At 36.9% G+C, this 24,975-nt stretch overlaps 1 protein-coding gene across 1 annotated transcript in view; it reads right to left on the bottom strand.

Moving 5' to 3' along the window:
* Ankrd31 (ankyrin repeat domain 31) overlaps positions 1 to 24,975 on the bottom strand; it is an 88,542-nt gene that overhangs the window by 42,349 nt on the left and 21,218 nt on the right. The window contains exons 7-13 of the mRNA XM_048368262.1: positions 21,680 to 22,318; positions 18,559 to 18,839; positions 17,980 to 18,086; positions 15,414 to 15,569; positions 13,287 to 13,429; positions 6,746 to 6,890; positions 43 to 95 (exon numbers count right to left, since the gene is read on the bottom strand). Coding sequence (XP_048224219.1) covers positions 43 to 95; positions 6,746 to 6,890; positions 13,287 to 13,429; positions 15,414 to 15,569; positions 17,980 to 18,086; positions 18,559 to 18,839; positions 21,680 to 22,318 — 1,524 coding nt within the window. The remainder of the gene's footprint in view (positions 1 to 42; positions 96 to 6,745; positions 6,891 to 13,286; positions 13,430 to 15,413; positions 15,570 to 17,979; positions 18,087 to 18,558; positions 18,840 to 21,679; positions 22,319 to 24,975) is intronic.

Here is a 24,975-nt window from a genome sequence, read left to right as displayed (position 1 = left end):
TTTCCATATAAAAATTACAATATTGCTAAACATAGATAATACCTTGTGCTGGTGTACATCCTCTACATCTACTTGGTGAGTGCCATTACAGTAAGCTGTAAACAAAAACAAAACATTAAACAGCTTCTAGAGGTCACATAGTAGAAAATCAAGTAGAATAAGTAGAAGTTTATCTATTAGAAATCAAATATTATACTGAGAGTTAGTGTAACAGTTCTATAGGAAAAACAAAATAAACACAGTGAAGAACTAAAATTGAAGAACAGCACTGAAATAATTATTTTTATTTTCCCCACAGATCCATCTAGATATGACCTCTTCAGCTAGGCTATACAAGCTACTTCTACAAAGCAAAATAATTCTTCCATAATTAATTATCGTTTCCTACTGTGTGTGTCTAATAAGGTTGTAATTTGAATGCTTCCTTCTATTCAAGGCAAAACATAGACATAGGTTCAATGACATTGTGAATGCATATGCAACAAAAGATATTTCGAAAAGAAGCACAGGTTAATAATAAAAAGAATTTACTTTAGTATACCTTTCATTGCTTCCTTTAAATACTGAAGGCAAAATTAAAACTACTTATATGTGCATTTACCCAAAAAATGATTTTAAAAACCCTGGAAATAATGCCTTGAATGCAGGAAATAGTAACTGAATATTTGAAAGAAGAAAGAATACATGAATATTTCATATGTAACTCATTAAAAATCAAATTTCCATCTGGGCACTGGTGGCTCACATCTGTAATGCTTGATATTCAGGAGTCTGAGATCTAAGGATCACGGTTTGAAGCTAGCTTGGGCAGGAAACCCATATGACTCTTATCTCTAGTAAAACTACCAAAGTAAAAAAGCCCAAAGTGGAGCTGTGGTTCAGGGGTAGAGCACTTGTCTTGAGCCAAAAAGCTAAGGGACAGTAAGTACCTAGGCCCTGAGTTCAAACTCCCACGGGCTTGCTTACACACACACACACACACACACACACACACACACACACACTTCTTTGAATGTAAGTTCAAGATGTAAAAAATTAAAATAAAGCAATTTAATTTATTTCTTGGGAATAAATTTCATAATAAACTGCTCAAAAAAGACAGACATGTTGCTGTGGCTCAAGTAGCTCACCTTGAGCAAAAGAAGCTCAGGAACAAAGTCCACATGCCTGGAGTTTGAGCCACAGGAGCAGGGAAAAAAAAAAAGTCATGGCTTTTTGGTGGTTAATTGAAGATAAGAGTCTCACAGACTTTCCTGCCCAGGCTGGCTTTGAACCACAATCCTCAGTGCTCAGCCTCTTGAGTAGTTGGGATTACAGGGATGAGCCACTGGCACCTGGCTTTCAATTGGAACTTAAAAGCGAATACTCTGTGTAAATATACAGATTCTTCAAGGGAACAATTTCACACTTGCAATGAAAATTAGGCTGATAAGCATTTAAACTTTAGAAATTTCAAAATCTGGTAAAATGTGATATGACCCATCTTAGCAAATTCTCTTACAAAGTAAATTTGAGAACTAAGTTCAAAGAGAAAAGTGTCCTTTTCATAAAGGAAATTCTCTGTGTACATATAGAAGTGGGCATTAGTGAACGTGGGGTTCAGGATTTGGAGAAAGGGTTAGACTTCTGGAAAAAGCACTTCTGGAAGTACAAAATAATGCATGTCATCATAAAATAGGGAAGCTAAGATATTGCAAATACCATCAAAGCAAAAAGAATTAAATGTCTAAACTTTTGCCAACTAGACATTTGCAATTTTTCATATGACTAGAAATGTAAATATCATTGCTTTAATAATCTACTTCAATGTGTTTTAATAGACCTGGCCTCTACAAATTACCGTCTCTTTTGTCTTCTGGCGTGATTTACCTTCAGGGGTGGGGAACCTCTGGCTTGCAGATGTGCAAGGCTTGTGAAATCACTCAGTATATGATGAGACAAACATGTGTGTTTCTCATGATCCATGTATAGCCATCTGCCTGTATTGATAATTTTACATGATCCTCAAATGATATTCTAAGTATCCAAATGGCCCATGGCAGATAAAAGGTTCCCCACCCACGTGTGAGACTTATGCTCTAAAGAAATATTAACTAACTACTTCTCAGTGAAAGCTGAGCACCATGGCATGTTCCTGTAGACCCAGCTATTCTGGAAGCTAAGTAGAAGGATTATCTTGAGTTCAGGAGTTTGAGACCAGCTTGAGTAATATAGTAAGACTTGCATCTCCAAAAATAATCAGTGAAGTTATCTCTTTATTTTAAAGGTAGGGTATTTGATGTAGGCCTTAGTCCTTAGTAGCATGCAAGCAACTACATTACTTGAGCAAGTAATTGATTAAAATAATTGACTAAAAAATAGCAAAATAGATGTTATTCCTAAAGGAAAACAAGTCTCATGACCAATAGTCAGACTGCTATATTGCCCTTAATTTTCAGTAGCAGACACACCTTACAATAATTGGAAAACTTTTTTATATTAAGAACATCCCAGACGGAAAGGGCATACATTTAAATTTTTATTTTTCAAAAATTTCTCCCACTATAGTTATCAAAGGGCTGTGATGATAGTCACCACTAACTATCACACACACACACACACACACACACACACACACACATCTGCTCTTATCCTCTTGGACTTGAAGAGATCTACTATATTTTTTTCAATGTATTCTCATAGAGCCTCATCATTTCTTTATAACACACTTCATTGTAATTGTCAAATCAGTTTCTTATTCATTTTGTATAATTAGGCTCTAGTAATAGGTAGTATTTGACACATAGCAAGCCTTGACAATGAATTAGTGAACTGCTATAGAAAATAGATCAGTTCCAACAATGGGCATTGTTTTGCCTGCCTAGCATTCATCCTGACAGGCAGCTAGTATACATACTGGTTCTTGCTGCCTAGATTCCAGAGCTACTCTTACTCTTGTTGTTTTCAAGGTCTGGATCTTCAGCCTTTTCTTTAATTACTCAGCTGTCTTGCCAAGACACTCCCTTTTCCCTTCAAGATACACTTACCTTGTATCTAAAAAATTATTTGCTACCAAATAATTTTTTTCTTTTCTTTTGGTACTGGGGATTGAACTCAGGGTCTCATGCTTGGTAAATAGATGCTCTGCCACTTGAGCCATGCCTCCAGCCTCTTTTTGTGTTAGTTATTTTTGAGATATGGTCTCATTTTATGCCTAAGCTTGCTGGGCTGTGATCTTCCTACTTGTGCTTTCTCATGTTGCTCAGTATGAAAGGCACATATCACTATGCCTAGCCATAGTTCTTTTCCAATAGCTGAGATAACAGGCATATACCACCAGGTCTAGCCATTGGTTAAGACTGAGTCTCTTAAATTTTTTTGCCTAGAATCGGGATCCCATGATTTCCACCTCCTCATTAGCTAGGGCTATAAGATTCAGCCATCATGGCCATATGCAAATAACAAATTCTTACAATATAAATGAACAGTTGTGTCAAATGACTAATATAACAGGTATAGATCTATCATTTGTCTATTATTTGTTCTGGTTAGAATCAAACTTAAGTATAGTTGCTAATTACAATACTTGTAAGGCAACTCATCTTGTATCTGGAACTGTGATTAGACTAAACTTTTCTGTGCACAAAGGAGAAAATCCAAGAGTAGAAGCCTCTGTTGTTAAAGATAATTATACTCAAAAGTCTTTGAGTGAAATAGCTTGTGGGAAAATTTTTGTTAACAATATAGTATATACTTGGTGCTGGTGTCCCATACCTGTAATCTAACTACTCAGGAGGCTGAGATCTGACAATCATGGTTCAAAGACAGCCTGGGCAGAAAAAGGCCATCTCTGACTAATCAGGAAGAAGCCAGAGTGAAGGTTTGGCTCAAGTGGTAGAGTGCCATACCTGCATGAAAAAGCCAAGCAAGAGTGAAGTTCTCAGTACAAGCCCCAGCACTGAAAAAAAAAGAGTAAAACAAAATATAGTTTAAGGAAAGTAAAGTAGCACCTACACATCTCTTGAATGGAAAGAATCTGTTTTGTTTCCACTTCAGAAGACTAACACACTATTTTTTTCATCAAATGGCTATCATGTACATAGTAATTTTATATTCACCAGGAGACAAAACAGAAATCCTTTCCTTCATGAACTTTAGATTCTACAGAGAGAAGATGGAAAACAATAAATAAGTCAAATGCTTAATGTACTAGAAAATTTAAAGTCAATTGCCTAATGAATCAATAGATAAAATGTTATGGAAGAAGGCAAAATAGAGCAATACAGAAGAGACTAGAGGGGTTGGGAAGGTGGCTTAGTGGTAGAGTGCTTGCCTAGCATGCATGAAGCCCTGGGTTTGATTCCTCAATATCACATAAACAGAAAATGCTGGAAGTGGTGTTGTGGATCAAGTGGTTGAGTGCTAGCCTTAAGCAAAAAGAAGCTCAGGGACAGTGCGTAGGCTCTGAGTTCAAGCGGGGGGGGGGGGGGAGGAAGAAGAGGAGGAGGAGGAAGGAGGAGGAAGAAGGAAGGAGGAGGAAGAGGAGGAGGGGGTGGAGGAAGATGAAGAAGGAAGGAGGAGGAAGAGGAGAAGGGGGGTGGAGGAAGAGGAAGAAGGAAGGAGGGAGGAGGAAGGAACAAAGGAGGAGTAGGAAGGAGGAAGGAGGAGGAAGAAAAAGGAAGGAGGAGGAAGGAAGGAGGAAGAGGAGGAAAGAGGAGGAGGAAGGAGGAAAGAAGAGGAGGAAGGAGGAGGAGGAAGGAGGAAAGAGGAGGAAGAAGGAAGGAGGAGGAAGAAGGAAGAAGGAAGGAAGAGGAAGGAAGAAGAAAGAAGGAGGAGGAGGAAGAGGAAGAAGGAGGAGAAGGAAGAGGAAGAAGAAGGAAGGAGGAAGAAGGAGGAGGAGGAGGAGGAGGAGGAAGGAAGAGGAGGAAGAGAAAGGAAGAAGCACACACGGAGACTGGAGTGCCCCAAAATATGGCCATAACTTTTTGACAGTTTATTCAAGGGACAGGGTTTAAATTTCTTCCAAGTGACCAATTTCTAACAAAAATAATATGGTAAAACTGATGTTATCTCACTTCAAATCTTAAGCTATGAAAAGACTGGGTATTATTGGGTTCCTTCTCTCTGTAAGGTTATCTGCAGGTTGTCAGCAGCATTACAGAAAAGTTCAAGTATCAAGGAACAGAGACTTGCTAACAACTATGTGAGTGACAAGAGTGATTTTTCCCACCCTAGTCTAACCTTGAGAAGGCTACAACCTATGGGATTTCCTAATCTAGAATCACTCAACTACTACTCCTAGATTCCTGTTCCCCCAAAACTGTACAAGACAATAAATGCTTATTTTTTAAGCAATTTCACCTTAAGGTAACTGTTGCATAGCCATAGATAAATAATTCAGTGAGGATATGATTTTGGTACCCTAGATATTGTAGATATGCCTACCTGATCTAGGGAAGGGAAAGAAAAATGAGGGTGTAAGATATCACAAGAAATGTATTCACTGCCTCATTATGTAACTGTACACCTTTGCACAACACCTTGTCAATAAAATTTAATTTAAAAAATAATAATTCAGTGAGGGCAGGAAGGGGCTATTGAACTATTAAGTTACTGTACGTCTCAATGAGAAGGTGACATCTGAACGTAAAGGTGGTAAAGGAGGCACATCTGAGGAACAGCAAGGAAGGAGTATGACTGTAATTGAGTAATGGAAGTAGAGAGTGATGAGGGAATGAGGCTGACAGTAGTGTGGCCAACTGATACAAAACGGAAACTACTGTGAGGATACTGACTTCTAGATTAAGGGCAGAGCTAGTGCAAGATTTTGAGCAGAAGAGTATGGTAGTGTCATTAGAAACAGCAATAACAAAATCTAATAAATGTCTTATAAGGAGTCCAAGGAATATGCCATGTATTTAAATTAATTTCTATATTATTTATTCTATTTTATTATTATCTTTTTGCCAGTCCTGGCGCTTGAACTCAGGGCCTGAGCCCTGTCCCTGGCTTCTTTTTGCTCAAGGCTAGCACTCTGCCACTTGAACCACAGTGCTATTTCTGGCCTTTTCTATATATGTGGTGCTGAGGAATCGAACCTAGGGCTGCATGTATGCGAGGCAAGAACTCTTGCCACTAGGCCGTATTCTCAGCCACAATTTCTATATTATTTTTAAATAATATTTTATTCATAAATACAGATAAAATTATTTTCTAGTTCAACTTAACACAAGGTGAACAGAAAGTAAAAAGACAGCCTTTTCAAAAGGCTCTTAGTAAATGGAGATATAGAGTCTGGCTAAATTCATGGAAATTATTACAATCAAATATAATTCCTATCTAATCATACAATTCAAAGAACTGTTAGGAAAAGAGTACAAGTTTATAAAACATGTATTAACTATCTTAGTCTACAGCTAGGGAAAAAGAGTTACCTTTTCTCATTTAGAGTGCTTCTCTTATATGACTTTGCATACAAGTTAGTATACTTTATTAAAAGACTGGAACAAAAATAAATATATTTTCTCAAACCATATGTGATACTTCTTGCATATAATCTCAGGACTTGGGAGGGAAGCAGGAGGATTTTGAGTTCAAGTCAATCTAGGCTATATAGCAAGTTCAATATGAACCTGAACTACATAGTAAAACCCTGACTCAAAACAAAGTTATATGAAAAATAATTGAGTTTCTGTACTTTGAAATTCAGTTTTTGTAAGTTTATATCAACTTTATGAACAGCTATAACATGGTTGTTCAATCTTACCTGATTTAAGACATTTTTGACGTTCAGGAATATATTTCTCAAGGAGATGCTTCATACGTGAATCTTTGGCCTGATCTAAAGGACACTTTCCATTGTCACTTCTAAATAATGGATCCGCTCCATTCAGAAGCAGTAATTCTGCCACCTAGAAAAAGATTATTTGTGTAAAGGCGTCTAGAAAAAGGTGCAAGATTGTAAATGTGTGCTAGCACCACAACTCTATGCAATACCAATCTTTTCCTGTTATTTTAAATTTTATTTAAAGGTGATGCACAGAGAGGTTACAGTTAGGTAAGTTGGGTAATGAGTACATTTTCTTTTGAGCAGTATCATCCGTTCCCTCATTCTCTCCCAGTTTTCCCCTCCTGCCTTTCCTTCCCCTGAAGTTACATAGTTAATTCCAACATGGTCGTGGGTTTCACTGCTGAATTGGTTCACCCTTTCTCCCACCACTTGTGTACTTTACCCTCACCTCCTCAAATCACATAAACTTATACACAACACAAAGGGCTCAGAAATTGAAACCACTGACAGAAGGGAATAAACCAAAGAAAAAAAGAAAAAAAATGAAAAGAACCACAAACAGTACAATAAAAAAAAATCTTGTTTCCATTTCTTGGAGTTCATTTTGATAAGCATCATTTTATATGATCATAAGCACATAGCCATTAAACCCTTGTGATCCTCTCCTAAGAATATCTTCCTTTGATCTCACTGTGTAAATGTTTAGACTACTGCTTAATTGATCATGTTTAGGTGTAAATATTTATCTTTTACTATCCCATGGGTTTACTTGTAGATGTATAGGTACATTCTAATTATTACATATGAGGGAAACCATGCAGCCAATGTTTCTTTATCTTTTGCTAGTCCTGGGGCTTGAACTCCAGGCCTGAGCACTGTCCCTGGCTTCTTTTTGCTCAGGGCTAGCACTCTACCACTTGAGCCACAGCGCCACTTCCGGCTTTTTCTGTTTATGTGGTGCTGAGGAATAGAACCTAAGGCTTCATGTATACAAGGCAAGCACTCTACCACTAGGCCATATCCCCAGCCCCTAGCCTATGTTTCTTTGGGTCTGGCTTAGGATAATTTTTTTCCAAGTCTTTTCATTTCCTTATGAATGAGGCAATGTCATTCTTTCTGATGGAAGTATAGAATTCCATCGTGTATGTATACCACACTTTCTTGACCCTTTCATCCATTGAGGGGCATCTGAGTTGGTCCTCAATGTAAGACCAGAATATTAAATATTAAAGGAAGGGATAGGGGAAACACTAAAACTCCTTGGTACAGATCAAAACTTCCTAAGATCCAGAATCACAACAAATCAAGGAAAGACTAGATAAATGGGATTGCATCAAACTGAAGAGTTTCTGTGTGGCAAAGGACATAGCAAGATAACTAGAAAACCCACAGAATCAGAGAATATCTTTACTAGCTATGCATTAGACATATACTCAGAGCTCAAAAAATTAAACCTCCCAATCTTTCTTTAAACAACAGATTCTAGGATTATTTGTAACACCTTTGCTACTGCTTCCTAATTTGCTGAATATAAGAATGTCTTATTTAAAAGACTCAAAGAGAGAAAAGAAGGAAAAAAGAAAAAATATAAGAGATAGGGAGAAGGGTGTTTCTGTCTGCTCAATCTATGCACATCTAATTTTCACCTTACCTGAAGTATTTTATTTGAAATGTGTGCATCATCAGATGCATACATATGCCATAGGTGATGAAAGGTAATAACAGCACTTTTAAAGTTATAAATGAAGAACAAAAACACTTTTCCAGCAAAACAATGTAATTTACTAAAGTGCATTGCACTGGAAACTTGGCTAATCCCAAGCTCTGCCATCTTAAATTTATTTACTTTATAACACTTTCATCACCTAAAGACTTTATGGTTATATAGTCTACATAATGAAAGTGATACAAAAAATTCAACTCTGAAAATATGAGACTTGAATTCTAACTGGAAATGCTGTAATATGTCTAGAAGAGAAAAAAATCTTATATAATACACCAATATGAGCCAAATCTTTAAAAAATTTTAAAACTTCACAATATGAAAATTCTGCTTTCAAACTACTTTATAAGGGCATCTCATTCTAGATAGAGAAACAAGGCAATAGTAGATACATACATTTATCTTCATATTTTGTTCAGTAAATAAAATGTAGTCAGAGTATATGGCTTGTTTTCAAGAAAAGAACTGTTATAGAAAGGTAACCAAAACAGCTATATTGTTTAACTCTTCATTTCGTGTCAAATAAGACATGAGAGCAACTGGGAACAATGGAGCATTAGAAAAGGAAAGGCAAAAAGGGAAAGACAGATACTAGAGCTGTATACTTCTTTGGAAATCTGGTTGGTGGCTCCCAAGGACTCAATGCCTAACTTTGGAAACAAATAGTTTTAGGCAACAAATAGTCTGTTTCTCTGGTACATAGACATATGGTACTAATTTCCTCTGGGATCAAATTCAGGACTTTATACAAGCTAGGCAAGTACTTTACCATTCAGTTACATCTCTATCACCTAATATTAGGAATTCTTAGATCTGCTAATATATCCTATAACTTTAAAATGTTCTTTGCTCACCAAAGGGAAGTAAACAAATGACTTTCATCAAGTTTTTCCACCCTTACTTTAATTTTCACTTAGGTTTTGTAATATTTAAGTGTTGCTACCTACCAAATACTCCAAAACTTGGTGGTTTTAAACAGTAATAAACATGTATAGTTTCATGGTTTCCGTGAGTCAGTAGTTGAAGATTAGCATAAGCACATGGTTCTATCTGAAGGTTTCTCATAAGGTTATATATATTCAGGATATTGACTATGATTGCGAGTCAGGATATTGATTGTGATGACACTGTGAAGAACTGCACTAGGCCTCTGGTAGAGGTAAGGAAGCCTCTGTGTTAAGCATTTCTTTTGGAAATATAAAAAGCAGATTTTCCTGAGTTCATTTGATTACATATCCTTCCTAACCTAGGACTTCTGAATCTAGAAGAAACTTCTAATAATTGTCATTAGTAATAAAATATCTTCCTAGACTGCAAGTGTACCTAGTATGTGCTAAGTCCTTGGTTGGAACTCTAGAAGGAAAGAAGAGAGAAGCAAGGAAGGAGGAGAAGAAAAGAAGGGGAGGAAGAGAAACAGGAGGAAGAAGTGGAGGAGGAAGACCAAAAAAAAGGAAGAGGAGGAAGTAGGGGGAGGAGAAATAACCTTAGATACTTTTAATAAGTGCCTTATCCCTGGCAAGGCAGTAGTCCTGGACCAAAAAAAATGTAGGAAGCTCAGAGCATATGAGGCTTTTGAGGATATAATCTTACTTAATGTTACAATTTATTGTAGCTATTATTCACCAGTTTGAATGAATTATAGAACTTTGATATTTTAAGCAGTGGGACAGCAATAAAATGTCTTAAAATTGATTTGAACAACATGTTACAAAGACTATATGCCATGATCAAGTTGATTTTATTCCAAAGATACAGGAATGGTTCAACATCAGGAGATGCAATACAAGACATAAATAGAGTTTCATTAAGCCCATAGTTTTCTTGTAATTTAAGTATAACTTTTAGCTTGCTTTTTGGATACCATTTAATTTTGGGGAGGCATATTTTCACAAATTCAAGAGCAAATAAATACTCAGCAGATCACATGATGGTTTAAACACAAGCAATAATATCACTGGACTAAATGAGAACTTCTCCACACTCCTCAATTGAGCTATGCAATAAACACACAGAAATGAATTTTGTTTTGTTTTTTTGCCAGTCCTGGGGCTTGGGCTCAGGGCCCGAGCACTGTCCCTGGCTTCTCTGCTCAAGGCTATTGGCTCTACCACTTGAGCCACAGCGCCACGCCTGGCTTTTTCTATACATGTGGTGCTGAAGAATCGAACCCAGGGCTTCATGCATGTTAGGCAAGCACTCTACCACTAGGCCACATTCCCAGCCCTAAATTTTTGTTTTTGAAATTTCTTTTCACTTTTCTTTTGTCAGTCATGGAGCTTGAACTCAAGGCCTGGGCGCAGTCCCTGAGCTTTTTTGCTTATGGTTAGTGCTCTTCCTCTTACACCACAGTCCCACTTCCAGTTTTCTAGTGGTTAACTGAAGATAAGAGTTTCATGGTAGGGGTTGTCCAGCCCACAAAGGAAGTCCCATGACATCACTTGAGGGGCAGCCCAGTCAGCCAATCAGTCAGTCACCCCAAGTCCTTCCCCTTCCGCCTTTGTCATCATAATAAATTCCTCCCGCCCACCCTCTGGAGGCTGAGACCCGTTCAACCATCAAAAAAAAGAGTTTCATGGACTTTCTTGCCTGGTATGGCTTCAAACCATGATCCTCAGAGCTCAGCCTCCTGAGTAGCTAGGACTACAGGTATGAGCCATTCTTTAGAGTTTTAAAAATTTGTAATTGTTTTTGCAGTGCTTGATCAAAACCACATGTAATAAATCTGAGAATAATGCAAACTATATACTACAAAGCCATAGTAATTTTTTAAATCATGCAACTGGCACAAAACAGGTGTATACCAATAGAATACAATAGAGATGTAGAAATAAGCTGATGCAGCAATAACCATCTGATCCTCAACAAAGATACCAAAAACATACACTGGAAAAAAGATAGCCTCTTCAACAAATGGCTCTAGAAAAACTAATTATCCACATATAGGGCACTGAATCCCCAACTCTCACCTTATTCAAACTCAATTCTAAATGGATCAAAGATCTTAAGGTAAGACCTGAAAGTTGAAATCTACCAGGGGAAAACACTTCAGTCTATAAGCATAGATTATGACTTTCTGAACAGGACTCTAATAGCTTAGAAGATGAGCAAGAACAGACAAGTTGAAGTACATCAAATTAAAAAGCTTTTGTACAGCAGAGAAACAATTACAAGAGTTAAGAGACAGCTTACAGAATGAGAGAAAACCCCGAGAAGGGAGTAATATGAAGAATATGTAAAGAACTAAAAAAATTAGACACCAAAACAACACATGCCTTAATAGATAGATGAATGAGCTGAAGAGTTTCAAAAGAAGTATAAGTAGTTAATAAGTACACAGGAAAAAGTTTGGCAAAAAATGCTTGAAAAAAATCAGGAGTACAAAAAAAAAAATCAGGAGTACCCTATAAAGTGTTGCTGGGAATGTAAACTAGGGCAGCTACTATAAAATATTTTCTTAGGCAACTGAAAATGGAACTATCATATGATCATGTTAAACCACTACTTGGTAAATACTCAAAGGAACCAAAATTAGCATATAATAAAGATATATGCACATTTGTATTTTTTCTGAAATACAATTCACAATAGCCAAGTCATGAAATCTACTAGATACTCATCAACAGAAGACTCCACAGAGAAAATGTGGTATATATAAACAATGGAATATTGTTCAGTTATAAAGAATGAAATTATGTCATTTGTAGGGAAATTGATAAAACAGGATGTTATGTGAAGAAAAATAGCCATACCCAAATAAATAAATGTTTTCTCTCATTTGTGGAATGTGGATTTACAAAGGACATGGGGGTTAGGTGCCAGTGGTTCATGACTATAATCCTTGCAATTTGAAAGGTTAAGAATGAGAAGGTCACAGTCGGAGGCCAGCCCAGGCAGAATAAGATGCATTCTCAACCCATATCTGGACACAATGGCATTTGATCACCATCCCAAACTATATATTAAAGGCTGAAACTGAGATGCAGATCCAGGCCAGTCCAGGCCAAAAAAAAAAAAGCCAAGCCTCTTCCTTAGTGGAGGACAGTGGAACACTGCAGAGCACCCACAATCCCAACAACAACAGGAAACCTAAAGCAGGTAGATTGCAGCTCAGACACACAGCAAAGCAGAAGTGGCACCTTACTTCAAAAGTAACTACTCAGGAGGCTGAGTTATGAGGATTGCAGTTGTTCAAAGCTAGCCCATGCAGGAAAGTCCATGAGACTCTCATCTCCAATTAACCATCCAGTGTGGCTCAAAATGATAGAGTGCTAGCTTTGAGCAGAAAAGCTCAGGGATGGTGCCCAGGCCCTGAGTTCAAGCTCCATAACCAAAAACAACAACAAAATAATAACAAGCAAATAATAGGCCTTGGGGCATGGCTCAAATGGTAGCAAGCATTCAACAGCCTACCAATCATAAGGCCCTGAACTCAAAGTATGATTAAAAAGAAGAAGAGAGACATGAAAGTGACAGGGATTATTGGAGGAGAATGGTTATAAATAGGAACAGGGATGACAGGAAGTAATGGGGGAAAAAAAGAAAAATTGATCAAAGTACATTATAAGCCCACATAAAGTGTCATAATGAAAACAGTGTACAATTTATTGCATACAAATGAAAAATGGCATTAGGCACAATAAATCTATCACATGATAAAATTTTGTTCTAAATTGTAAATATTCACTAGCATAATGAAGTCAAACTAGAATTCTTGCATATTTTTCTATTTTATTAGCAGGTATTTAGTAGTTGAGAATACTGTGTATGTTCTATGAAACAAAAGCATTAAAATACCTTATGATGTCCATTTATTACAGCATCATGGAGAGGAGTGATCTGGTGCATTCCTTTGGTATTTACATCAGCTCCTCCTTTTAAGAGTTCACTTGCTATCTGGTAAAATCCTCCAAGACTAGCTTCATGAAGTGCTGTCCAACCTATTACACACACACACAAAATGACATTTGCTTATATTTGGCATCTTGATGTTTTGTGCTTGTCCTTAAAAGAACAATTCTAATTGTAGATTATTTCTTTAAATATATTTTGGTTTTATGAGACATATACCATCACCATGAAAGTACCCTGTGTTATTTGGAGAAAAAAGAAATATATATATATATGAGAAGGCGGGCACCAGTGGCTCATGCCTATAATACTAGCTAATCAAGAAGCTGAGATCTGAGGTTTGAAGTTCGAGGGCAGCCAGGGCAGGAAAGTCTGTGACACTCTTATCTCCAATTAACCACCAAAAAACCAGAAGTGGAGCTGTGGCTCAAAGTGATAGAGTGCTAGCTTTGAGTGAAAAAGCTCAGGGACAGCACCCAGGCTCCAAGTTCAAGCCCCACGACCAAAGGAAAATAAAAAGTTTAACCCCAATCCTGTTATGAGGAATATTAAAAAAAGTCAAACATTTAAAGCACTCTTGACCTAACCAAATAAAAAAACATATACTATCAACTAATACAAAATACTACTTTCAGGTTAGCTTTCTGCAGGGAAGAAAGTGAAAAGCTTTATTTATTTATTTATTTATTTTTGGCCAGTCCTGGGGCTTGGACTCAGGGCCTGAGCACTGTCCCTGGCTTCCTTTTGCTCAAGGCTAGCACTCTACCACATGAGCCACAGCGCCACTTCTGGCCATTTTCTGTATATGTGGTGCTGGGGAATCGAACCCAGGGCCAGAGGCAAGCACTCTTGCCACTAGGCCATATCCCCAGCCCAAAAGCTTTATTTTTAATTCAAGATACTTCCACTAAAATACTCAGCTAGTGCTTTCTTCAGAAATACACGCAGCTGGTGTGAGTATCTCACACCTATAACCCTAGCTACTCAGGAGGCTGAGATCTGAAGATCAAGGTTGGAAACCTGACAGGTGCTAGTGGCTTATGACTATACTCAGAGCTACTCAAGGGGTTCAAGATTGATCGTTTGCAATTCAAACTCATCCCAAAGAAAAAAATCTGTGAGACTCTTACTTTCAACTAATAGACAAAAAGCTAGAAGTGGAGATATGGCTCAAGTGGTAGAGTACCCGCAGATTTTACAGTTTTTGTTTGGTTTTGGTTTTTTGCCAGTCCTGGGGCTTGAACTCAGGGCCTGAGCACTGTCCCTGGCTTCTTTTTGCTCAAGGCTAGCACTCTGCCACTTGAGCCACAGCACGACTTCTGGCTTTTTCTATATATGTGGTGCTGAGAAATCAAACCCAGGGCTTCATGTATATGAGACGAGCACTTTACCACTAGGCCAAATTCTCAGCCCAGATTTTACAGTTTTATAAACTGAGAAAGTCTAGAAATAAAAAATAAAAATACAGATACATAAATGTACCCTCTGGCTGGCTATTCAGTACATTATGCTATTCAGTACATTAAGTAAATATTTTAAAGAATCATTCTTCTCTAGAAGAGTATGTCAAATTCTCACTACAAGGAAATACCAGAAACATAGTCTTAGAGAAAGACTGCGCCACACTCAACTTTCTCTACCTCATACTTTATTTTCTTCATTTCCCTGGCAATTATTACTCCTGCAATATACCCACCATTTTATCATAAAATTTCACTGAACCACTGGCTTCTTACCATATTTTTAACTTGATTTCTCCTTCATATAAGATTAACTCTCATACTAACAATGACCATGCAAAACCAGCCTCATTCTTGCTTCTTTATAATGCCATGGTCCACCTGGCATAATCTTTAAAGGAAAAAAGTATAATACTTTTCTCTAATCAAATACCTCCCTAACCTTATCATCTTCCCTGAGAGGCAATGGTTAAAGAGCATCTTAAGTAGGAAAATGATCAGAATCCCTTCTTTGAGACTTGCTTTAGGACCACTTTGTTATACTTTCTTAACGGCAATTGAGCTAAAACTATAAGCCACTCTCAAGACAACTGGGAGGGTAACCCTAACTTACCAGCATAACATGGCTGATTAACATTTCCACCCTTTTTTATATAATGACGAACAAGGTGAACATCGTTATCTAGAACAGCCTTATATACTAAGTTCTCTCCAAAAATGTTTCTTCGGTTTATGCTAGAAATAGGCTTTTTATTCATCATTATATTTTCTGAAACAAGAAAATAAATAAAGAGAAAACAATCTTCATTTGAATATCAGTAGGAATAGAATATAGAAAATCTAGTCTATATACATTATAAAATGCATTATGTATTATAAAAGCATATTTTATCATTAATGCAATCATAATATTATCTATATACAAAAGGGAAAAGAGATTTTTTTTAATATTTCTAGTAAAGTTAAAATCATGATACATAGTGTGTACACTAATTAAAACTCCACCAAAAGTGCATATGTGAGAAAACTAACAAATTATTTTTGGGGGTTTTTTGTTTGTTCTTTTGCCAGTGCTGGGGCTTGGGACTCAGGGCCTAAGCACTGTCCCTGGCTTCTTTTTGCTCAAGGCTAGCACTCTACCACTTAAGCCACAGCGTCACTTCTAGCTTTTTCTACATATGTGGTGCTGAGGAATCGAACCCAGGGCTTGTCTATACGAGGCAAGCACTCTACCACTAGGCCATATTCCCAACCCCTGAAGCACTTTTGATATTTGAAATTGGGAAATACTGGAAATGATGTTCTAGTTTATACTAAGTATCAATTTTCTATTGTGCCACCTAAAATATTGAAACCCTTCCTGTAATGTCCCAAATCCTGTCATCTCTGGAAGATAATATTTATATTGATTTCCTAAATTTTAGGATAATTTCGATGACAATATTTTCAATTTTGGTCTATCAAACCTGCTCGATCTTAAGCCCTCATAAAAAGCAACTAAGGGGCTGGGAATATGGCCTAGTAACTAAGTATTGCAGCATCTTTCTTAATAAACCAAAAATTTAGCTACGCTACACTCCCGGTTGATCTCCTATAAAACAAACATACCTCCTGAGCATTTGAGCCTACCTTCCTTCTTGTTTTAATATTCACCTTGCATTGGATTAAGGAAAATGAAAACTTCAGTTTCTTAATAGAGAAATATACATAAACAAGCTATTATTTTCGACCTTCCTTCTTATGCCCCAGAACAAAGTCCACCATGTGTGTTTACCCAGAAGCAGTCCTGCTTATTCCAAACGTGTCTATCTCAGCTGTACTTGCTATTATAACTATCTAATTTATTAAAAGTAACAAACTGGAGTTCATTTTGATAAGGATTATTTTGTACAATCAGATACATATAGGCTTTGTGCCTTTCTGTTCTCCTCAGAGTATCCTCCTGTGGTCTATGTGTGAATGCCTAGAAAATAACCAAATGAGAAGCAATAAAACATTTTGCAATGAAAACTAAGTTGTGGAAGACATTCACTTTCAGATACAAATAAGTAACTGCTGAGATGTCTTCCAAGGATTAAACAACTAGAAAACTAAAAATCTGTAAGGGGGAACTATTATCAAACACTGGAAAACTAGTATTGACAACAATCAGGTGAATCCTAAAATCACTGTGGCATCATGTCTGGATGCACTTTCTATAGCATAGTGCAAATGCAGGGGCAGGGCAGAAGATCCTACTGAAATGAAGAGACTGAGACCAGTGTGGGAAGCTCTGGTGACTAAAATTTGTAAGAAGTGCCAGAGGTGAGAGACTAAAGACACCAAAACTCTACATAATAGGATCCTTGACTCATTATCTTAATAATACACTGTTCGAGTGAAAGAATGAGTTTCTATGAAGCTGGACAAGAATTTCTGAGGAAATATAGCAATTGTCAAAGCTCACACAGGGCGAGGATGCACTCACCTTCCCACTAGCCTAAGTGGGAACTTAAAAGAAACTCTTGCTGGACAGGCCTATAATCCTAGATATTCAGGAACATGAGATTGGGAGGATAAAGTTTCAATGTCAGTCCAGAGGGAGATTGAGTGAGTGTAGGGGGCTTCTAGGATCCCATCAACCAATAAAAAGCTAGGCGTGGTAGTACATGCCTGTCATCCCAGCTACGCAGAAAATGTAGATAGGAGGATACTGGTTCAGGCAAGCCTAAGAATAAATGCAAGACCCTATTAAAAAATCATGAAAGCAAAAAGGACTGTAGGTATGGTCAAGTGGTAGATCGCCTTCATGTAAAGCACACAGCCTTGGAATTAGATCCCAGTATTGCCCAAAATAAAACATTCAGGCCAGTTGTGGTAGTGCAAATCTCATTTATGCTATCAATGAGCTGTGTGATAAATCCAAAATTGCCAACTCTGAAACTCAATTTCACCAATAGTAAAATGAGAAACCTGAGATAGTGTATAAATTTTTTAAGTTTTTAAATTATCTTTAATTAGTTGTAAATTACCATTCAACATATCAATTTGTAAGTACAATGCATTTTGATCAATATCACCACTTTTATCATTCTTTTCCATCCCTTCCAACACAACCTCAATCTCTGTTTTTTTTTCTACCAGAGTTCTTTCTAGAAAATTACTTAGAGAAAAGGAGAAATACTGAAAATTTTCCTCACCTTTTTTTATTTCAAGTCGTTCATTTTTCCTGATGTGTTCAGCCTTGGATCTTGATGAATGGTTATTCACCCCTTTACCATCCATCCTTAAAGCAAGATGCTTCTCTCTTTTTAAAAAAGTAATAATTGAAAATTTGTTATATTTTCTAAAATTCTACACAGAATATCATATCAAATTTATTAAAAATTTAAAACTCAGAGGTATTTTACGAAGCTGTTCTTAAATGACAAGATGATTTTAAATGTGGAAATGGGTCCTGAATAAACTGAATTCTGCAACAAACATGTCCACGTTTCATGGCTTTTAAAACTTTCCTGATGCTTCTTTCTCTGTATGTAGTCATTTATAAATGTGAATATTCTGAACCTCCTGAACTCCCCCAAGCTGGAATACCATTATTTATCCTTTTCACTTCACACGGAAAAGGAGTAAGAATCTTTGCAAGAAAAAAAGGTCTTGGTATGTGGTATGGCACCGAACAAAACTGAAAAGAAAGGGGCAAAATAAAATGATAAGGCTTCTTACTAAGGGTAGTTATCCATTAGCTCTGGAGAAAAAGATATAATTTGATAGCATACCTGAAATTCTCAGTTGAAGATTTATTATTTATTCGCTCCTCAGAGCTAAGTATTTTTGGTAAAATCTTTTCTGGTGATTTACACATAGTGTCTCTACGTTTTGCCTCTCTGCTTACTTTCAGTTTTTCCAGTCTAGATGATCTCCTTAACACACATGGAGTTTCCTGTTTAGGTATATTTTCCACAGGACTTGAATTCCCCATATTATTTAGTGGCTCACCAGAGGTGATAGTTGAATGAGCAAAAGTTTGCAATCCAATTAGATTTGGATCTTCTACTGTCTGTAAATATATAAATCCATCCACAAATAATTCCAACACTGAAAAAAATTGAAATTAAGTTTTATCTTGTCCTTTGATAAAACATTTAACTTCTAGAAGTATAATTTATAAGCACATGTGAAAGTAATAAAAATTTTATAACATTTAACATAATAAAGGGCAGTGTAGCTGTAAAAGCTTAAGAAGTAGATAAGTAAAAGTTATTTTGAGCCAAGAGCCAGTGACTCATATCTAAAATTCTAGTTACTTAAGAGGCTGAGATCAGAAGGATTAGAGTTTAAGGTCAGCCTGGGCATACATGCAAGATTCTGTCTCAACCAATAGCTGGGTGCAGTGGCGTGCCCCCGTCTTCCTAGACACATGAGAGGATGTGCTCTGGAGGACCAAGGTTTCAGGACTGTGCAGGCAACAAGATGTTTGTGAAGGGGCTAGGAATATGGCCTAGTGGCAAGAGTGCTTGCCTTGTATACATGAAGCCCTGGGTTTGATTCCTCAGCACCACATATATAGAAAATGGCCAGAAGTGGCGCTGTGGCTCAAGTGGTAGAGTGCTAGCCTTGAGCAAAAAGAAACCAGGGACAGTGCTCAGGCCCTGAGTCCAAGCCCCAGGACTGGCAAGAAAAAAAAAAAAAAAAGATGTTTGTGAAATTCCATCTCCAAAGATGTTTGACGTGGTGTACACTGGTCATCCTGGTTAGGATAAGAAGCATAAAATAGGTGGGTTGCAATACAAGCACAGGCTTGGGCTATTTTTGAGATCCAGTGCAAATAAAAAAAAAAGAAAGAAAAAAAAGGTCTGAAGCCAAGGCTTGGTCATAGGCTGCCTGTGCAGCAAGCACAAGGCTCTTGAGTTTAATCCCCCGTACTTGGGGCAGGAGGTGTGGGGGGGGGGTCAGATAGATTCAAGGAAAAGAAAATCTAAAGTCATTCTATTGCTTAAATTTTGTAGGAAATAGGTATCATAAATTGAGTTCATAAAAACACAAAGTACTATAGTAGGCCAGATCAATGACCTACTCAGCTGAGTATTTTGTTTCTTGACAGCAGCAGTAAGTGACATTTTATGAAACAATATGGTATATAATTTCCCTAACACTGACTTTGAAACGCCACCAGAATGCCAGGCACTGTCATCCTAGCTGCGCAGGAAGCTGCGATCTGAAGATCATGGTTCAAGCTAGCCCAGACACACCAAAAAAGCATGAAGTGAAGCTGAGGCTCGTGTGCCAGAGTGCTAAGCTTGAGCACAAAAGCCCAGGGACAGTGCCCAGGTCCTGAGTTCAAGCCCCAGGATGAACACATATGCAAAAAAAGATCACCAGTATATCATGAATTATCTAACTTCCTCTTAATAACCTACTATGAATTTAATTTCTATGACGGTATTTATTATTTTACACACATCATGTAAGCATTCCTGGACATACTTATATACTCAGCCTATGAAGATTCTTAGGGTACAAGTTATCACAGCAGAGGAAAGTATTTAACTTGATCTAAATAAATCGTCTTTCTAAATTTAAAAGCATTTTCTTATTTTATTTGGAAACTTTCTAAGTTTGTGCTTACTTTATTAATATGAATCATAATTTACGATAGTTTACTTAGATTCCTTCTTCTCAGACTAGAACACTACAATATTTATTCTTCATCCCTATCTCCATGATAAGACCTCTTTTTCTGGATTTTATTTTAGTCCTATTACATCTGTATGAGACTTATTGACCAGAAATGCATGAAGTATTACTCCATATATATGTTATCTCTAAATCTTCCCAAGGATATATTTCTATATATTTTCATAATAGCCAAAAGAAAAGAAAGAAAATAATCCAAATAACTATCACTAGAAAATTGGTTAAATAAATTAAACTGTTTTAAACATTACTACCAGTCAGAAAGTTAAGAGAATTTAACTATCAAAGTAACTACTAACTTACGTATCAATCAACAAGTTAAAATATTTAAGTAGTACTATGTTTCCTAGCACTAAGAGATAATTTAACCTCCCAAGAGATGGGACTCAGACATATGCCTCCAAACTGAGTTTCGAATTTTATAAGAAGTATGTAAACTGTCAACATGAAAAGGGAACCTGACCCCTGCTAGGCCACTACAGTGGCTCCAGGCTTAATACTACAGAAAATTTAAACTCCAAGAGTTATGCCTGGCACTTTTCTCTGACACAGAAAGTAAGGTTCTGCTTAAACATAATTTTCCCTTGCTTAGTAAATCACATATATCATATGTCCAGCTACAAATATATACAAGAGAAAAAGAGAGGAAGAAGGAGGGAGGGAGGGGGAGAGAGAGAGAGAGAGAGAGAGGAGAGAGATCCCATATCTATTCTACTCTGAGGTGACAGAACATTCTGGTTTTAAAAAAAATGCTTTCCTTCCTACATGCAAGCAAGCCAATAACTTCTCAGATCTGTTGGGGAAAAGAATCAATTTAAACTTCTTAATTCCTTGAAAAAACTCTTACCTAAGAATTTCTAAAAAGATCACTGTGCTATAAAGTATCTTCTAGATGACTCTAGAATAAAATATTTAAACTTAACAAAATGAAGATCTGTTAAAAAATCACTATGAGGGCTGGGAATATGGCCTAGTGGCAAGAGTGCTTGCTTTGTATACATGAAGCCCTGGGTTCGATTCCCCAGCACCACCTATATAGAAAATGGCCACAGGTGGCGCTGTGGCTCAAGTGGCAGAGTGCTAGCCTTGAGCAAAAAGGAAGCCAGGGACAGTGCTAAGGCCCTGAGTTCAAGGCCCAGTATTGGCCAAAAAAAAAAAAAAATCACTATGAAAGGAAAAATCAGATGTATTACTTATACCTACTTGTTCCACTGATAGACTGTTGTCCTGCAGCCTAGCTAAACTGGAACCTAGTTCAAATGGAGAACAAAGGGAGTCAAAATTTCCTTCCGTTACTTGTGTACAATCTTCATCCATCTGAGACAAATCAGGCTCTACTTCAAGACATTCATTTCCACCAAGTCTGCCACCTTGCTCTTTTCTGTGACAGCTGGGTCCCACTTTGGCTTCTGACAATGTGTTGATGGCTGCCAACAACTCAGCTGGCAATTCATCATCCTTTGTGTTTTCCAGTAAATCTCTGCAGCATGCTGGTAAGGCATTAGTAGGTACTGATACGGAACCTGGGCAGTCACTCAATGGATTCAACTCCCCCAAATCCAAATCCTTCATTATTTCCAACAGTCTTTCTTCTTTAATGCCTTCTGATGCTAACATGTTTTCTAAGGCAGACACAAAAGTCTCAACTGAGCTTTCGTCATCCATGTATTCTTTAGAGGTCATGGTCAATGTGACTTCCTGCTCTTGTTGAGAAGATGTATTTGGTGCTGGTAAGATCTTCTCTATTAGCGATTTCTCCTTTACAGCAGCCATATCAGAATCTATAAAAACAGTACTTGAGGAAAGGCTAATTTCAGGCAAATCTCTATCTTCACTTGGTTCCTGTGTATTTCAAACAGAAATTTTACTACAGCAAATACAAAAAAATTCATTGTTTTATAACATTTTTTGTGTGAATTGTCCTCAAAAAAGGTCTTATCAATTGTCTTCCTCATCCATTAATAAAAGTATTTCCTGTTACTTTCCTATACCAAGTTACTAATGATTGTACTTAATAGTGAACCAAGAGTAAGACTGGCTGGGTCATATTCACAGATCGTCAGTTATTTTATTCAATTAAGTTTAAGTTATCTATTCTGTTACAAGGAAAAAAGATGCTGCCGATAAATTAACAGATGATCTCAAAACTTCACAGCAGTTAATGATTAAAAAATTCTTTCTTTCTTTTTTTTGGCCAGTCCTGGGGCTTGGACTCAGGGCCTGAGCACTGTCCCTGGCTTCTTCTTGCTCAAGGCTAGCACTCTGCCACTTGAGCCACAAAAAAATTCTTTCTTATCACTTCTGCACAGCAAAGGACATAGCTTGCAAGATAAATAGAAAGCAGATTAGGAGAAGATCTTTATCGGCCATACAACAGACAAAGGCCTCATATCTAAAATATATGTAGAACTCAAAAAAATTAAATTCCTCCAAAACAAATTCTCAAAGAACTAACTGCCCCCTCAATAAATGTGCTAAAGACCTAAAAAGAGACTTCTCTGAAGAGGAAATGAGAATGGCCAAGAGACACATGAAGAAGTGCTCAACGTTACTGGCCATAAAAGAAGTGCAAATCAAACAACACTGAGATTCTACCTTACCCCAGTAAGAACATCCATTATCAGGAAAACAAATAATAACAAATGCTGGAAGGAATGAGGCCAAAAGGCAACTCTAGTACACTGTTGGTGGGAGTGTAAATTTGTTCAACCACTCTGGAAAGCAGTATGGAGGTTCCTCAGAAGGATAAACATAGAGCTCCCCTACAACCCAGCAGCCCCACTTCTGGGCATCTATCCAAAAGATTACAAGCAAGACCACACTAAAGCCACCATCACACCTATGTTCATTGCAGCACAATTTGTCATCACTAAAATATAGAACCAACCCAGATGTCCCTCTGTAGATGAGTGGATCAAGAAAATGTGGTACATATACACAACGGAATTCTATGCCTCTATTAGAAAGAATAACATTGCCCCATTCGTAAGGAAATGGAAGGACTTGGAAAAAATCATACTAAGAGAAGTGAACCAGACCCAAAGAAACAAAGATATTATGGTTTCCCTCATTGGGGATAATTAGTACACATCTAGGATAGTCCTAGCAGAAGATCACAATAGCTCAATAGTTATGTCCATATGAACGCATAAGATGATGCTAAGCGAAATGAACTCCAAGTAATGGAAACAAGTGGTACATCATTGTTGTTGTTATTTTCAACAAGCCATGTGAAATTATGCCTTTCTTCTTTTGTATTTCTTTCTGGTGGTTTTACCCCTGATATCACTGTAATTGATTTTAGTACCCTAGATATTGTATATATATGTATTGGAACTAGGGAAGGGAAAGAGAATACCAAAATCAAGAGACAAAGGATAAAAAGACAAGCCAATGCAACAGCAATACTTACAAAACTATGTAGTGTAAACCAACTGTACAACCCATGGTGGGGAGAGGAAAATGGGCAGGGAGAGGTGGGGGAAAATGAGGGAGGAGGTGACAAGTTGGATAAGAAATGTACTCACTGCCTTACACATGAAACTATAACCCCTCTGGACATAACTTTGACAATAAAGAAATGAAAACAATTTTCTGGTCAAATATTCCTAGTTTTATAAAATTATTAGCTAGAAATAAAATTGATGTCATGCCACCTTATTTTCTATCACTTAGTGAATAAGTAAAGGTGAATTAAGTGATCAAAGGACAGGAGGCCGGATGCAAAGGTAGAAAAAATAAGTGCAATTCTGTGTAAAATTTACAATTTCTAAGTTATAAATTAATGGCTCCGAGTAGTATCGTCATATAACATAAAATTTACATTTCTAAGTGACTTATTTTTCAAAGACATGAGGAGATTATATCTGCTTTCACGATGTTTCCAATGCTCAAAATATTTAGAATATCCCCTTTGAAATTGCTTTTGAAATCAGGTGACAAGCCATTTGAGAAAATAATGTACTTTAAAGGTAGTTAAATATGTTCCAATAATTAAAAAAAAACTGTTCATTTTCATGACAATACATAGCAGAATAAGTTTCAATGCCTTTGCCTGCATCCAGAAAACCAAATCCATCATGTTTCAGCCTTTTAATATTCTGTTCTGATGTGAATAAAGTTAACATATTTTAATTTTCTTTCCTATAACAATTAATCTCCTCTGTATAGCATATAGAGCTTAAGAAGATGTATCTGATTTTAGTAATGCCAATTACAATTTACTTAGAAAGACAAATTTAGAAGGAATTCAAGGAACAGATCCTATCCATTCTACCTATTGTTTACGTCACATCTGAAGATCTTTCTATTGTAAAACCTTATGTCTGTTAAATTCAAGGCACTGAGTACTGACAATAAACAATGCATGGAGCCTATTGTCTTGAAAAATAAGTTTTTAAAGAGAAGGAAAGAAATGGAAAGTGTCCATGATTGTTATAAAAGTGTTTGGTGAACCAAAATCAAACAAGCTGCTTTACCGTGGGGACTTTTCAGATTAT

The sequence above is a fragment of the Perognathus longimembris genome, chromosome 19 (genome assembly GCF_023159225.1).
Source record: "Perognathus longimembris pacificus isolate PPM17 chromosome 19, ASM2315922v1, whole genome shotgun sequence".
NCBI lineage: Eukaryota > Metazoa > Chordata > Mammalia > Rodentia > Heteromyidae > Perognathus > Perognathus longimembris.
This window is presented reverse-complemented; position numbering and strand designations above follow the sequence as displayed.